Source organism: Poecilia formosa, unplaced genomic scaffold (assembly GCF_000485575.1).
Source record: "Poecilia formosa unplaced genomic scaffold, Poecilia_formosa-5.1.2 Scaffold231, whole genome shotgun sequence".
Lineage (NCBI taxonomy): Eukaryota > Metazoa > Chordata > Actinopteri > Cyprinodontiformes > Poeciliidae > Poecilia > Poecilia formosa.
The window spans coordinates 262877-280289 of NW_006800170.1; the positions used below are offsets into that span (position 1 = coordinate 262877).

Below are 17413 nucleotides of genomic sequence, written 5' to 3' on the forward strand. Positions count from 1 at the left end.
GAGAAAGAGCAGGAAAGCTCTCGGTGTCACTGCACAGAAGTTAAAGGCACAGGAATATCTTGACAATAACTATAAAGGATGCTGTCATTGTGCCTTCTCACTGGATCAGTGTGTAGGTAATGGTCTCAGCTCTTGGATCCTTGCGCCCACCTTAAAAGCCCAGGACGGTCATAAGTCAAACTCTTTTCTCTATCTACTCTCTCAATATGAGTGTAGCCTCAAGTCTTTGGTCATTCATGTATTGTTCCTTATGTTTTTCTCCACAGATGGGCTGCTTTTTCTTTCTCAGGTCAAAAAGAGGTTCATGGCTTTAGGGTAGAACCGTGCTAAACTTACACCAAGGAATGTGTCACATCAAGCTTTAACACCAGCTGGGAATGGGAGCTCTGGGCCACAAAGTTTTTCATTCCCTTTCTGAAACTTCTGCCATAAATAATTTCAAAGCCCTCTACAGAAGATGACTTGAGTTGAATATAACTATTGGAATATGTTTTGTTTTGCAGTGACTTTATGTGTACCACCTCTGTACACTAGGCAGACGTCTTCCATCTTAACTCGTGTGTAAACAGTTATCCTTTCTGTTTATGTTCTGATATGTTACGGTGAACCCGGTGAGAGTGCTCTATAACCACTATATAAATCCATCCATCCATCTTCTGTAAGATTTCTCACATCGGGGCGTCTTTTCTCTGCAGTCGACCTGGAGCACATGAGGACCATAAAGGCAGACAAACACCAGCGCCTGTGCCAGGAGAACGGCCTCATCAGTCAGTTTGTATCGGCCAAGACGGGGGACTCGGTTTGTAAAACCGTCCTATGAGTCATGCTCAGTGTTTTTTAGTAAAGTTTGTATGTTTTATTTTTATTTTTGTCTTTCTCCAGGTTTATCTGTGTTTCCAGCGAGTAGCAGCTGAAATTCTTGGTATCAAGCTAAATAAAGCAGAAATAGAGCAGTCCCAGGTGAGCCATTAGCATTTACTCCTGAGTAATTCACCAAATCTATTTATTCTTTTTCCAGATATTTCTTGTACTTGAATACATTACATAAGCATTGATACCCCTTGGACTTTGGTACATATTGTGACGGTACAACCACAATCTGCACTTCATTTGTGTGATCAAGGATCCTACTAGTCCTTAAAAGTATTGAATTTTATATCATTTTCCAGGCATGCATGAAAAACCAGATTTCTAAAATATAAAGGGCTTTTCATGATTTTTATCATTTAAAAATATTTTTTCTAACACAATGATCATTTGCTTTTGAGTTACTGACATACACACTCATTCAGAAATTAAAAAGGACAATTACATCGAAGGTGCTTTAGCTGCTTGATTCTTGGGTTTTAACCGGAGCCTGGGTTATTGGACTGGGTTTGGCTTAGATGTCAAACAAAGCTTTAAATTTTAAACAATTTGGAATGCTATTAATTACTGTATCACTGAACACAAATTACGATTGAAAGAATATGTGTTTAATATTATATAATTAGTCCAGATTCTTTTAAGTGTTTCAGATTTTAATGGACCTAATTTTGTCAGGATGTCATGCAATAGTGAATTGTCTCTCTAGTTCACTGAGAAATCAAACAACAGCTTCAGTATCGTATTGTTTCTTGATTTGTTGGGGGAAATGATAATAACATTCATGGATGACCATAAGGTTATAAAACACCCTGGTCTGCTGCCCAGGAACCCTTAGTGATAGATTAAAGCTAAGTAGTACATAATAGGGAATTGAATGAAAAATGATAGCTGGTTTAAAAAAACAAAAAAACAAAAAACGTTTGCAAATAAGTCTGAAGAATATGGTTTGCTATGCTCTTGTATTCATCCTTCTTTACTCTCATACTGCTAAATAAGATGTGGTGCAGCCAGTCACCTAATCGTAGAATAGAGTCCACTTTTGTTTGTTTTTCCTTTCTAAAATTAATATTTTGTTTTATTTTCCTTTATTCAACTAGGTTTTTCATAGATTTATTTTCTAAGTGACAGTAAATTTTAATAACAACCATACAAATGAGTAGGAAACTGCATACAGACAGACACATAAATAACACCAAACTGCATCATTTACTAATTAAGTGTAGTTCTAAAAGCCAGTTGGTTGCAATGGCTTTTGTTTTACAATATCAGAGTAAAAAAGAGGCTCTATAAAATTCACATTTAAGTTGTGAAAGAAATTTGAAAAACATTCATCATTTTCCGTCAACTTACGAATTATGCACCACTTTGTTTTGGTCTATGAAATCCCTCAAAATACATTAAGATTTGTTGCAAAAACATGATGAAATGTAGAAATGTTAAGTGCGTATCAAAACTTTAGCAAGGGGTTGTGTATGCTGTGTTATGTTTGAACTTAAGGGAGGTCACAGAGAGTGTGTTAGGTCATCAAAGGTTACCACACCCTGACTTTTTGTACTTTTTGTTGTGTAAACATGAGTTTGTTACGTCTGCTCCTCTGTGATGGTCTTCCTACCATTGACTCGGTCCTTCTGTAAATAGAACCACGCTGACCGCATTAATGCATGAAGTCCGGGGTCAAAGGTAGGCAGTTGTAAGGGTGAGGAGGTTAGGGCGGGTTGTCTGATTTATTTAGCTTATCTCCCACCGTTTTAGGATGAAACAGGGTCTCCGCTTGCCAGTCAGCCCAAGGTGCCCAATGGTGCTAGCTGTAGGATTTACAAGGCCACCTCCCCCAGAAGCATTAATCCTGGGTCTGATATGAACGGCTGGAGCCACACTGGCTGGGCAGTGGTTGATGAGCATAGGGGCTACAGAGAGGTCAAGACCCCCAGAGAAGGGAGAGCTTACAGAAGAAGGACTGACCAAATTCCCAAGATCCACTCCCATCACCAACAGGGTTGCTGACTAACAGAAAATGACTACACACTAATAGAGCTGTCCATCTACTTTCCTCTCCCAGCCCTCCCTTGCTAGTTCTGTCAGTTAAGAAAAGTGCTTTAATCCAGACTAATCAGGCTGGGTGACTGACTGAATCCACTTTACACCTTGAGGAAAAGGGTTGAGACAATCTGACATGAGCCAAAAAATGGAACATTTCAAATAAACAACTATAAAGTTTAAGTCAAGATTACTTTTATGGCCAAATATTTCTAAAATATGAATGTCCCACAGCAATTTGAGGTGAGGATTCCTCAAATTGAATATCTTAATCAATGTCTTTTTTTTTTTTTTTTGAAAAAGAAGTTCTTAAAAAATTAGGACAAAAAAAGGAAACGTATGTAGAACATCATACTGCTTATAAATTAACCACATGCTTATCTGCTAGACTTAGAGAAATGTACCAAAAGAAAAAAAAAGAAGGGGAAAGGCGGATGGGTTGGGGAGTGGGTGAAATTAAGCAGAGTTGCATAGAAAATGACATTTAAAAACATATGTGCACACATTATCATTCAGAGAGAGCTATTGTCCATCTTTCCTTTTATCAGTAAATGTCAGAAATTGTTACCAGACGGTGTAAAAGCTGCACTGCAAAAACACAAAATCTTATCACGTACGATTTCTTAGCAGATTTTTTAACTTATGGAAAAAATCTTGTGTTAAAAGTGAAAAATCTGCCAGTGGAATTAGTGCTTTTTTAAAATCGATTTTAAGGAATTAGTGACTTTAAACAACCTCCTATATCATACTGAAAAGTTACTTGGGAGTTAGATTTGCCTTATTTCAAGTGTACTAACATATTTACACCAGAAATTAGGAAAAAAAAAATACTTTCAGATGTTTTCTTTCAGTGTGGACATAGAATCTATTCTGCATAACTTCAATAATCCATTGTGAACATGAAGAAGGCAAGGAGTCTTTCTAATGCAACAACACAAATATTCTGGGTAGGAGAGTAAAGAAGGAAAATCTCCACAAAAACCAGTTCCTTTTACAAATATCTGTTTTATGGTTAAGAGAAATATGTTTACCAGTTGTTACATTTTCAACACATTTTTAAAATGTAGATCAATTTGAAATTAAATTAATGCATTCAGCTAATGCAATTAACTTGTGTACCATAAAATGAATTAACGTTATTCCAAGTCACTTTGACACAACCAGGTGGTATCCAGTACCGATTTAAAATCAGTCTAGATCACTGCAGTTTATTCCAACAGAGTTGTACAGTGACACTCAGGTTCAAGTACGTACGATCCTTGGTATATTATAGTACACTCGAAGTCAGTTCATTATATAATAGCTATGAAAAGTCTTTCTATGGAAGCCCAGCTGGTTGGAATGAATTGTTGATCTTGCAGCATTTGGTGTTTTCAGCTAATCACTATTGATAAAAATAACTGAATAAGAAAATGATAATCTTACTAAAGAACTGTTGCATACTGAGATCTTTGTCTTGTGAAACACTGGAGTGAAATAAAATCAACATGTTACGGAGCATTAAAAAAGGAATGTTCATTGTTTCTCTTCCAAGAAAAAAAAAAGTATAAGCATTTTTAAAGAACGCCAGAGTTTAATGTTTGTGTCATGCATCCAGAGATGAGGCTTTGAGCAGGTCATGGCCCTGGTTGTAGCTATAGGCCCAGCAAAGCCTCATTATCAGCTGTCATGTTTAGAGAGCTGAACATGAGGGTCACAACCCCCAGACGGTATTATATCTGCCTGGCAGCCCTCTCCATCTTGGTTCTCTGTCTGCCGGATCAGATAGTGAGGCTGCAGATCACTCAGTAACCCCGACACCAGGCTTCGGCGGCTCATTAATCAGAAAAGCAGCCGGGAAATTCAGCAGTGTGGACTGATCTCCAGTGGTCATGCAGAAAAAAGGGTCGGTTTCTATAAAACTGCCATCAGACATATACTTATTTCAATAAAAAAAAAATAATGACCCTAAAACTCAGCCTACATCAGTCCAAAAACTAAAGTGAATCGAGAAGCAAATAAGTCGTATGTAATACCTGTCAGCATCAATAACAATTGAGTTTCAAATGTTTGTTAAAAATGATTAGCTAAATATATTTTAGATCCTGTTTCTAATCTGAGGTTCTTTTTTTATCCCGGTTAAAGTTAATTTAAATTAGTTTAATAATCTTAGTTTAATAATTATTAATTTAAAACTAATGTACCTTAGTGCGACAGACTGGCGACCTATCCAGGGTGTACCCTGCCTCTCGCCTGAAAAGTTCACTGGAGATGGGCACCAGCAGCCCTCCCGACCCCAGTAGGGACATGGGATGGATAGATGGATGGATGGATTGATTGATGGATTGATTGATGGATTGATTTCTTGTTGATTTTGTATATTTGGCCTAGCTGTGCCCACTGGAGCTATTTTTCATGTTTTGGATGTTAATTTTACTCCGTTTCCCATCTGTTGTCTTTACTCAAACTTGGTGTTCATTCTTCTCTTTCTTACTGTGCTCTCTGCCATTTTTCTGTTTTTCATCTTTCCTTCTCTGCATTCATCCACTGCTCAGAGGATTGTGAAAGCTGAGCTGGTGGACTACCCACACGATGAAGGCCCAATTAGACAGGACAACGCTCAGCAAAGCAAAATCTGTTTGCTTCAGTAACTTAAAGTATGTCACTTCAGTTACTGAGTAGATCTAAACTCAGTCTAGATCACAGTAGGTCGATAGTAGGTAATCTAGTCCCTGTAGTTCAGATATCACCTCTAGAAAAATATAATAGAACCTGATTACTCATTACCTCTCTGCCATTATGTTACAAGTGATTCAATTATATTTTACTGACCTGCCTTGATGGTAACTTCAACTTCCAGGTACCTCCAGACCTTTGTTTCAACCAGAGTTTTAATTTCTGGCCACATGCTGAGCCTTGTGTTGAAGAAACAGCTCAGCAGTTTGAGACCATGCTTATTCAGAGTCAGACCAACGCCACGTATGTCTGCATGCTGCATATGTTCCCACAGTCAGCAACTGTAGTAAATCACTCTGTACACATTTAAAACCCCCATTAAATGTTACATTTTACAATCCCTGTTCAAAATTATGGAATTACTTTGTGTGAAAAATGTGCCATTGTTTTACTTTGCAGCAAAAAAAAAAAAAAAATGCAGCAGTTTTATTAACTAGCTGAACATTCTGTAATATGCATTTCTAAAACAAAGCACAGATCTGACAATGCAAATGATGCTGCAGTTCAAGGACAGGACTTAAAGATGTTACTGAGATGTTGGGCCTGCTATACCAAACAAATATGTAAACATCACCGGGAATGTTCCTGCTTATTGGCGAAAGGAACCGGCCAGGTGGCAGGCATTACCTTTCCAGTAAATGGAGAGGTGGACAATTAAATTTTAGATGTTTTTTTTTTGTTTTTTTTTTCCCCCATTTTTCATGATAATGATTTTTGCCAGCCCAAATGTTCTAACCAAATCATGCCGTATAAAAGGCAGATTTAGCAAGTACTAAGAAAATGTGCAGTATGTACACTTCTGTACTTAAAAAAAAAAAAAAAAAAAAAAAAAAATCTCAAATTTTTCTGGCATTACGCAAAATAGAAGTAATTTTTGTAATCCTAACTGACCCACAAAAGAAAACGCTAAGTCTGGTTTAATGTCATGCTGAAAAAGAGAGGTTCCCTGTTAAAGTGTGCAAGTTCATGGTTTTAACTTCCCAGTTATTAGATTCCTTTAGTAATGGTATCTGATGAAATTGTTGCAGCAGATTTTTAACCCTCTGCTTTTGTTTCCATTTTTACAGCGTGTCGTGAAGGCGGACATCGTGAACTACAGTCAGGACACCGTAGCCAGGACAGCCAACACCCCTCGCAGCTCCATGTGTGTGCTTCAGTGATCCTCTTAAGCACAAACACACACACAGAATAAGATGTAAAATCGATCGTCTTCAGACAGTATTAGAACTTCGAGTGAACTGGATGAGAAAGTGTTCGGAGCGAGGTTTCTGTGTTCCTGTGTGTCAGACGTATTGCTGGGATGAAGAACAGACTGCGTGGCTCCGAGGCCTTGGCATGTAGTTCGGATATTTAGCAGGAATTAGTTCTTGGGTGGTTCACCAAAAAAGAAATGGGACCTCAGTTTTTTAAGTTTATGTGCAGCTATCAATTTCTTTTACACCTTTAAGGCTATTACCTGATTTATACCTTAGGGTGAAGCTGGTAATTTAAAGGAGCAACATAGCAACTGAAAACAATGTTATAGAGACATTTTCTTTTACGTCAGCTTTTAGTTTGATAGTCTGCATATTTCAGCTTTAACATATTTTCAGTTTGTTAGTTTTTTATTGAAAATTGCAAATAAAGGACAGGCAGAGGTGAAATCAATATCTTTCATACTTTTATTAAGATCTTTTCTTCTATCTGTGCTGCTTACCTGCAAACCAGAAAGGCTGAGTGAAAATGCTGCTGTTACTGAAATAAAACTCCAATTACTGTTTGCCAATTAGGTGGTTGCTTGCTCAGTGTAAACAGTATGCTGTTATTTCACTTAGAGACATTCCAAGATTTATTCTTCAATATTTTTTTTCTCCTGATCCAACAGTAAGTTAAAACCAGCAAAGTAGTTCTATCCAATTTGTTTTAGTTCACTGGATTTTAGTGATTCAGCTCTTCATATAATTTTACATTTCCACTCTCATTTTGTTAGCTGTTGAAACATTGATAATCCTAAAATAAATATCTGAGTATATCTGAGTCATTTAAGCTTTTTTTTTTTTTTCAGATTAGTTGTTGGACTTTCAGTTGTAAAATAAATGTTCCTGTTGGAGAATGACAATGACGCATAAGGTCTTAATTTTGCTGTCTTAAATGCCTGTTCTTTAGCTTGTCTGTCCCTTAAATGTGTTCAATTTTAAACGTCTTCTTTCCCAATCAGCCTCCACATGATGCTATTCGTCAGCATGCTGTTGAAACTTGAAACTGCATTGTTGATTTCTGTGTATTGGTACAGTAACTCATCTAAGTGGTCAGAGAATATTCTGCAAATGCTGAATATGTAAGCAAAACATACTTTTTGAGAATGTAGATATATACACACTATAAAGCAAGAAAGATTTGTTTCCAAATAAAAAGTTGCAACATGAAAAACAAGATATGCTTGTGTCCCTCTGTTAATACAAAACCTGTTCCATATGGTGAGTTTCGAAGTTTTCAAAGTTTGTTTTTATTTTTAGACACTGAAGTTGCATATACTTGAGTAGGATCACTTGCTTTGCATCATTTGTATTGATGATATCTTATAAATTATACCACTGCCTAAAGTATGGATGGTTGGGAAATGATGAGCATTCTTAAAACACTTTTTAAAAAAATTGGTTTATGTCATTTTAAAACTCATATTTATTTGATAACATTTCTTTTTTTGATGCATGTCCCATTACTGGATGATATTGTAGGACTCCTTGTCTTCCAGGGTTTTTGATGGACTTGCTTTGTTGGCCCCCAAACCTTCACCTTTCCATGATCTGCATCAGTCTTTGCAGAATTTGGTCATTTGTAGCAACCATTAGGCTGGGTCCACACCTGATAGCCTGGTAGACTCTCACTGATTGGGGACCAAGATTGCAACATTTGATTACATTTCCAACTAGTTTGTTTCATTTTCACACTTCTCTGTGTCAAATGAGCCAAACCCTGGAAAACCCTGTTCACCCATTTACCTGTGGTGGTGCTGCAACACAAACCACTGGAAACGACATGAAAACCTCTGAAGTAGACAATAGCGCAACTTCTTTCTTTACAAAATGTAAACAAACATGGAGTGGTGTCCAATTTTAGTTGTAGGACTTAAATTTTATTGTTGGTAAAAAACCATGTGCCACTTCTCCCTCTAGCAATAGACATATGCATTTGCTTTGGTTGTAGTTGCTCAGAATGCCCTGCGCTATATTTTGTTTACTGCTTTTGGAGCGGTCTCTGGTTTGCCTGCATTGACATATGGATTTGAATGACACCAGAATTAAGTTCAGCCGAATTGAGACCCAGATTTTTAGGTGGACCAGAATTTGGCGCTTTAGTTCACATCACACCAACAAAGCAAACTTTTTGATAATGCCATGGAATCTCCTTCAGGCCTTCATTTGTCAAATTTACTGAAGGAAGAACTCACCAGAGGCATGTTTCTTGCTTCTGAATAGGCTGAATGGCAGATTAAACGCTATGATGCTAATCAAAACATCACTTTAATTCAAGGATTGATTGTCTCTTTAAATGTGCCAGCAAATCGTTCCACTCTATTTAGTACTTCTTTGTAAAATTTGAAACCATGTTTTTATTCTGTCTTTAATGGCATGGAGGATTGCACTAGACAACTCCTTTTAACAAAATCACTTTTCAGGATTAAGGATATACTGTCCACAGAATATTGCAGTATTTATAGGAATAGATTTAAAACTGAATGGGCGCATTTTTCCTTTGCTCATTATATGACTCACATTACAGTGAAATGACTCTTAAATTATATTTTATTTGGCCTTAAAAACTAATTTGTTAAACTTTGCAGAAACCTTGAAACAGCAAGTGATGCTCATTTGAGAGGTATAGTTTTACCGTCCTCAATGCAAGCTCTGGTGAATGTGTGCAGACTTTGTCATTACTCAACCTTTGTTAGCTTGTAACAGATTCAGGGCTGGGTGTCACTGCAATATTTCACTTTGTGCTGAGAACAAAATCTAAGAGGAAGAGGCCCCCGGAGGAGGTCATGTGAGCAGCAGATGACGGGATCTAGACCGTTGCCAATGAGCGCATCACAGATTAAAGGTCCGTGCGATGAAATTTAAGCGTGAGGGACAGAAACCTGACCACCTTAGTGATCCTCGTCTACACAGACCTGGCTAATCTCTGGTAGCTAATGAGGCACCTGGTCTTTGTTCAGTAAATCTTCTCTGAAAAAGCACCTAAATCCTCTCTGGACAGACGATACAGACGGCTTTATAAATGGTTGTAAGCTGTATTAATTAATCACCCTCACGGTCCAACCTATCCTGGCTCTCACACAACTGTAACAAGGTTTGAGTTTAGCCGTTTTTTGTACCCAAGTCAATACCACTAAAATTATGACATTTTTAGGAGGATTAAGTGCATTTGGAAACCCTGAGGCAAACAAAACAAACAGCATGTTTTCATGGGTATTTCTCATATTTATTTCCCCCAGGTGCCTTTAAATGGGACTTTCTTTGACTGCAAACAGCTATGAAACTCAGTGGCGAGTGAAGCAGCCCAGGTGGGGTCATTCCTGCACACGTGTATTGTTTCGCCTGAGTGGACGTCTTAGGATACGTCTCTGTTGAATTCTTGTCCAGAGCTGTCACCGGCGCTGAAAGGCGAGTCTGGCTCTTGGCTTTGCTGCTATTTAGACAGGTGTTTTTGCAAGGAAAACAACTGCAGCAACAGAATATCAGATCAAGGATAATTCCTAAGGAAGGATTGGCAAACGGCAAAAATGATTGGTGTCTAAATTCATTTGTCAAGGACTCTTTAGTGCAGCATATATCTGTGAATTTTTAGGTTTGCTTTGTTTCAGTTTTAGGATAACTGATATAATATGACTCTATATCAATATGTGTAGCCAGTCTCATTCAGTTTCATAATTTATCACCTGAATCCTTTACCTATCATGTGAAATGAGTCACTTTTAAAAATGGAACGGCGAGTCTGCTTAATTAACAATTTATCAGCTAAAAATAATTACATGTAATTAAGGATTATATGTATTCACTGTTAATGCCACACACATCTTTTTCTTAATGATATATTCAAGTAAAACACAGAATAAAATAATACAAAATACACTCTAAAAAAAGGGAAAGGGAAAGCATCATCTAAACTTTTGGTTTCCAAAGTTGGGGTTGGGATTTTTTGGGGGGAATGGGGGGAGGGGTCACAAATCATCAATTATTGGAGGTGTGCCTCAAATTAACTCAGATGAGTCGGCCAACCAGAGAATTTTGGAAAGAAACCTAAAAGGTTTAACTCAAGTCATACAGTTAAGAGACATTTATTCCTCATACTTACCAAATGTATGTAAATTTCTGAAGTAAAAGATTTCAATTAATCTGGACATGCACATTTTGTGCAGGTTGATCAGACTTTGGAATATTGAATATTTGGACTTTTTCCATTTTAAAATGCTGAAATTTCAAATGAAGAAAAAAAAATATGACTAAAGTAATTGAACTACGCTAAGCATTTCAAAGATGGAAAAACAAAGTCAGCTTTGTGGGAACTTCTTACGGAAGATTGTTGCATATGATATACACAAAAATATTAATAGAGCAGCAATTCAGTGAGGCTTGGTTTGGACGCAGTTGGGTTTCTTCTTATTGGTTCTGTGTGGAAATAGCATTTATCTAATAATGCACTGCACTAGCAGCTTCTCGGGGAGAAGCTTAATAGCTTAAAAATATCTATATGTTGAAAGTTTCAGGATGTACAGTCAAAGTCACAGCAAAATCATTCTTATTAATAACTTGGATGTGTGTAAGCAGTCAGACTTTTTGTGTGGTCACTACAGTCATTTTAGTTCCAGCAAAGAGGCAGAAATAAACAGACACAAAAAATGTGTTTATGTACTCCAGCACTTTAAATTTACTCAGGACGTGTTTTGGTCCACCACCAAAACTGGAACACTTCTTCGTACCAGAGACATGCTTATTTAAAATCAGTATACACAAGTCATGCCTTTATGGATTTCTCTTTCCTTGTTCTTATTCGTCTGGGTTTCTCATTGCTGCAACTCTGCGATGACAGTCTCAAAACCCACATGACAAGCTGGTAAGAGGGTCCATAGTTGTGGGCTGGGCTCTCGTTTTGTGTGTTTGGGCAGATTGGGGCCAACACCCTCTTGATTATCCACTCACCCTCATCCGTTTTCCACCTGTGCAGAGTGCCAGACCCACAGTGCTGTGGGAGAAGGCAGGACTGAGTCAGGCCCTCTGATGAGCTCCAGTCCCGCTGGTCCCCATATTAGTTCCCATCCGCTGTTGCACTGGGCCAGCCAGCGGTAACTGGATTGACAAGCAAGACAGATACAGAACCTGAAATAGGAAAACATGCCGTCCGTTTATTCAGCACTCTTAAGGAGAGTCGACGATGCTTAGTTCCCACGATGCGACAGGAAGATTACACTCTTTTTACTGCAGGATTTCTCAGAAAGTCTGTTTGCATTTTAAGTTGAAGAAATGCTAATTCTGCTCATCTCATTTGCTGCTTGTGTAGAGCAGTAGCAAGGTCCTGGTAGGTGCCCTGTATCTGTTCCAGCAAAGAGCCACTCGATTTATTTTAGGGGTAAGGATGTGGCCATTCAGAGGGGTCGTATTTTTAGTCTGCTGGTGTGGTGAGAAGTCAGGCCAGAAAAAGCAGAGATTCTGAAAAAGACGCCCAGGGGACACAAAACTGAAAGTCTGACGCACTCCAGAGAGTGTGCATTGGTGCTTTCTCAGTGTAATCCGAATAGAATAGAATAGAAATATCTTTTATTGTCCCAAAATGGGGAAATTTCTGTGCAACAGCATCAAAGTTACATGCAACATAAGGACATAGACTCATAAAGATAGAATATGAAATATGAAAACAGAATAAAGAATAAAAAGTATTTTTATGACTACAGTGTAGTCATAAAAAAATAGTGTACTCCAGTCCAGAGGAATGTGCAGCTGAGGTGGTTAGTTAAAACTTGTACAATATGGGTGACTGTTTTAGCATTAAAAGACAGACTAGTTACAATTAGTGACAACAAAAACTCTGCAAGAGTAAAGATGTACAGATACCAGCATCAATGTAAACACTTATTGAGTCTACGTTCAAAAATAGATTTAATAATTGTTATACTGTAAAATCGGATTCTAGTGTTCATGAACAGTGGTGCTGTCAATTCTTTTAACAAGCATGAACGAATCGCTCATAGTTGGGATACGGGAAGGGAAATCCAATTTCTTTATTGAAATTTAAGCTACCAATCTTCATAATTTGAAATTAAGGGTAAAGGGGTTTGTAGGGCACAAGATGTTCGCAACATCTTGGTTTTGGCATGAAGCAAAGAATGAATGAATAGGAAAAACACCTCATGCCCAGGATGGTTGGAAAATAAGTTGCCAGTCTGTCACACAGCAACACAGAAACAGACAGGACAAAACACATGCACACACACACACACACACACATACACACACGCTCATACCCGAGGGCAATTTAAAGAAACCACCAGCCTCAGCAGTCATGTTTTTGAACTGCGGGGGGAGGAGAAGAACCTGGAGAGAATCCATACATTCACAGGGGGAATATGCAAACTCCATGCAGAAAGACCCCACCGTACATCCACAGACTACAATCTTGTCACTTATCTTAGAAGGCTGTTGTTTAGCCAGCAACATGGCCACCTACAATGCCTGTAAAATTACTTACCCCGTTTTGAATGTTCTGCCCTTTTAATTGCTTTTACAAATCAAAAGTTTTTTTTAAATGTACAAAATATTGTGGCTGGACTTGAAAAGTGGTGTTCACCGCTGATCCCCATGCAACTTGACAGAGCTTTAACAGTTTTTTAGCCAGACTGAGACCTGTCCACACAGACTCGCTGCTGTGATTTCATCTACTAAATACTAACTAAAAAAGGGGGGAGAATATTCATGCAACAGGGCCGTGCAGAGACCACTAAAGGGGCAGGTGCTCAAAAAAAAGGGCATATCTAACTGCATTCTAGGACAGAATATTAACAAAGCCACACAACTTTCAAAGTTTAATAAACAATAATAAATTACAAAATTGTGACATATACAATCAAAGCTAAGAAAAATCTCTATATAGAGCAAACAACTACGCATATGTAAGATATTTTATTAGTAATTTCTTTCTGAAGGTCTATTTTGTTATAGGAAAGTATTGCAATATTCAAACCTGCAATTTAGAAAGATATGTAAATCAGAGCTGGACCACCAGTCATATGGTCTTTACAGAATTACACTATTAAAAATATAAACAAGGGCACAATGCAGCCTTTTAGTGAACTGTAATCTATAAAAAAGCTGCCTGTTTGCTGCATTTGCAGTGGAGATGAAGATGGTCCATTCAGGAAAGCAGAGCTGCATTTAATATGGAACTGCAGAACAAAAAAAAAACAAAATCAAAAATTGAATTGTTAATGCATGTCACCATGAGAAAAGCCTACTGAGCTTTGCTTAAAAAAAAAACTTTTATTAAAATTAAAATCACACATTGTTGTCTCATGAAGTGAAAAAATTATTTGCAAAACAAAGTTATTTGCGCATGTCAGAAATCTTTTCTTGCTATTCTAAATTTTTGTTTGTGACTCAAAGTTTTGCTTGTGATTCTCACATGACATCGTGGGCAGGGCCCAAAATCGCATCAAAAGATATCTGATGTGTGCAAATAAAAGTTTATGTTTGGCAAATAACTTTTTAAGTTCACGAGACAAAAATTAGTAATTTAATTTATAAAAAAGTTTTTTTAAACAAAACATTTTGTTTTTAAAAAAGAAATCATTACAATTCCAAAAGTTTTGATTCCAATTTTATTTTACTTAACTGAGGTTAGTTTTTTTTTTTCATTGAATAATTGGGGAAAAAATAAAAATAAAAAATAACTGCATACTCTGCGAACCAGACCCTAAACTTAAAGTCTGGATTGAGTGTTTTCCCCTTCATTAATGACATACATTATATCTATCATGGTAGTTCAGGGTGAGTTATTTTTAATTCTAAATTAATATCCTTGTTGGACTTTTATTTAAATGCTATTCTCCTTCAAGATACATTTACCTAACGCCAGAATAAATGAAATGTACATTTTGCAGAAAAGGAAATTAGAAGACATATGTTCATTATGGAGATGATCAGTTTTGGACGATGTGCCCCTATTGCATAAGCCATACTGAAGAATGGCTGATATCATTAATGATACAGGGAAGAAGCTTTTTTGTTATCTAGCTTTGCTAGTAAAGTTGTTCGCTAGCAGCTAGCTAATAGCACAACAACAACAGCCTAATGTCTGTATGATAAAAATACNGGTTTTTTTTTTCTCATCGTAGGCAGCAGTAATGTTGCCAAAGACAGGCTTTTGTTCTTTACCTGGATGTTAAGCAACTGAACTGTATTTAGGTTTTTTTAATGAAAATAATTTTCCTGTTGGAGAGAAACACAGTGATGTCACCAGGCATTTATTAATTATATTTAGCCTCGACACTTAACCTGTTTCTCAGCACCTCAGTTCAGCCTGTGCTCGTCTTCAAACTCAGACACCGTTGCTGGTTGGAAACAGAGTTGGGTGTCACTTCTTACTGTATCATTAGTCAGAGACCTGAGGAGAAAGGAGCTGGTGGGGTACAATGAAAATGTAAAGAGGGAGGCAGATTACAGGATCATTACTCAACTTTGCTTCTCTCTGTCTACTTTCTTTGTGATTCCTTCTTCATTGTTCCCTCAAAATATGCTGCATGCAAACCTTACACAGCTGCTATTCAGTTTTAAGTGATATTCATTACCAACCACTGGAAATAGCATTTATTTAATGATGACACTTCTTAGAGGGCTTTACAAAAGCAACTCAAGAGTTTCTGCGGGGCCTTCAGGCACTACAAAGTGTGAGCTTAAAGGTGAGTGTTGCTGTGAAAAAATATTACTTCCTCTATAGATTTCCTCTAATTTTGCTCTTTTGGCATGCTTAAACTTTTCAGATCATTAAACTAGTTCCTTTCATTAAACATGCAGTAAATAAAAATACAGATTTCATTTGATAATCTATTTTATTAAGGAATAAAGCTATCTAACTCAACTGATGTAAAAAAAGAAAAAAGAAAAACATACTTATGAAAAAAATCATTATTTGAAATCCAATTGTTTTGTTTGTTCAATGATCTGAACACATTTAACTGAGACAAAACAACAAAATCTGCGCTATGTATTTTCTTTTTATAATACAGAGGCTGGAGAGCAGCCTGTAACTTAACTACAGCAACAACAGTGGCTGCCAAAATGAATTGAACATTATTGGTAATTACATATGGCTTATACCCTGTAGTTGCTTGGAAATATGGTAATAATAAGTTGATCTGAGCCACAAATTTCGACCCATTTAACGTGCAACAGGGTGGAACTTCATTGAATCTGACTGGAAAATTCATTCAGTGCAGAGCCTCAAAAATGAGCCTCTCGTTCAGGCCTCCATGGAGAAACAACAGTCTACGAAGATGGCAGTTTCGTTTCTTTTTGTTGACATCCATGAGTGATCGCTTCAGGTGTTTGCTTCCCAACAGGGACGACCGCTCCACCAGCACAAATCTGCTCAGCTGTGTTGAAAACATGTGGTCTGTCTAACCTGCCTCTTCCCAAAGAGCAAATATGGACATGAATCTGCATTTTTCCACCAGGTGTTTTTGGGAAATGGTTTACTGATGTGTACAGAGGGCATGCATCATCAGTGAACCTCCACAATGTCAACTTGTCAGCTATTGAAGCTTATTTTTGTTTGATGGAAATGTTTTTCTTATCCACAAAGATTTTTGGAAATGTTTGTTGTAATCCTGAAAGAAGAACAGTAAACATAACTTCAATGTATTTTGTTGAGGATTTTAACAATTTAACCCGTCTTTATGAAGTGGAGAAAAAATAGCTGCTCTTATTGTTTAGAATTGAAGAATGAAAATTTTGGCATGAATTTGCATTTAGATCCACATCATAACATTACACATCATTGTCATTGTGAGACCTGGTGGTGGCAGCATCTTACTGTCAGGATGCTTTTCTTTAGCAGCAAAATAATTTGGCCGGCGATATTGGCAAGAAAGATGAAACAATGCTGTAAGAGCTACAATGGAAATGTTTACTCCAAAGCACGATTTTTATTTCTTTGATTGGACCAGCCAGAGTCCAGATCCAAAACTAATAGCTTGTGCTATTTTGAGAAGAAGAATGGGCAAAATGCTTCGGTCTTTTCCTGCGTAAGGCTGGCAAAGAGATGTCCCAAAAGACTTGTAGCTTTAATTAGAGCAAATAGTGTTTTATGAAATGTAGTTTCAAGGGAACTGCCACACTTTTCAGATTTTACTATGTAAAAATTTATGAAAACATCAAATTAATTTCCACTTGACAAATGTGTATGACCTTGTCTTGTCTTTACCCCAATAAAACCCATTTAAGGTTGTGCCTGTAACTCGACAATATGGAGGCATAAATTACTCTCCGTAGCGCTGGATTTACAACCCACTAAACTAAAATACATCCAAATCCCAATATTATTGTCATAGTTTAGGTATTTGCAGGTGTTTCTTCAATATAGAGTGTGACATTGCAATAAAAGGGTTATAGAAAATGTAATTATGAAATAATCACAGCTTTCAGCTGCTTTTAGCCATGTGTTTGATCCTGTGATGAACTGCCCAACACTTAAACATGTTGTAAATTAACATGTCTAAAACATGTCCAGCTTGTCCTCGCACTCCTCATATGTCCACAGAGTCACT

The 17413-nt window shown here is 37.2% G+C and overlaps 1 protein-coding gene across 3 annotated transcripts in view; it reads left to right on the forward strand.

Moving 5' to 3' along the window:
• Window positions 1–8031, forward strand: part of rab28 (RAB28, member RAS oncogene family) — a 33025-nt gene extending 24994 nt beyond the window's left edge. For 2 of the 3 annotated variants that reach the window (XM_016680055.1, XM_016680056.1), the window contains 4 exons: window positions 696–799; window positions 883–960; window positions 5439–5540; window positions 6687–6776. In XM_016680055.1, the coding sequence (XP_016535541.1) occupies window positions 696–799; window positions 883–960; window positions 5439–5534 (278 nt within the window). In that variant the 3' untranslated portion in view covers window positions 5535–5540; window positions 6687–6776. Of the gene's footprint in view, window positions 1–695; window positions 800–882; window positions 961–5438; window positions 5541–6686 lie in introns of all 3 variants that reach the window. The other variant, XM_016680057.1, reaches the window with a different exon arrangement.
• The last annotated feature ends 9382 nt before the right edge of the window (window positions 8032–17413 follow it).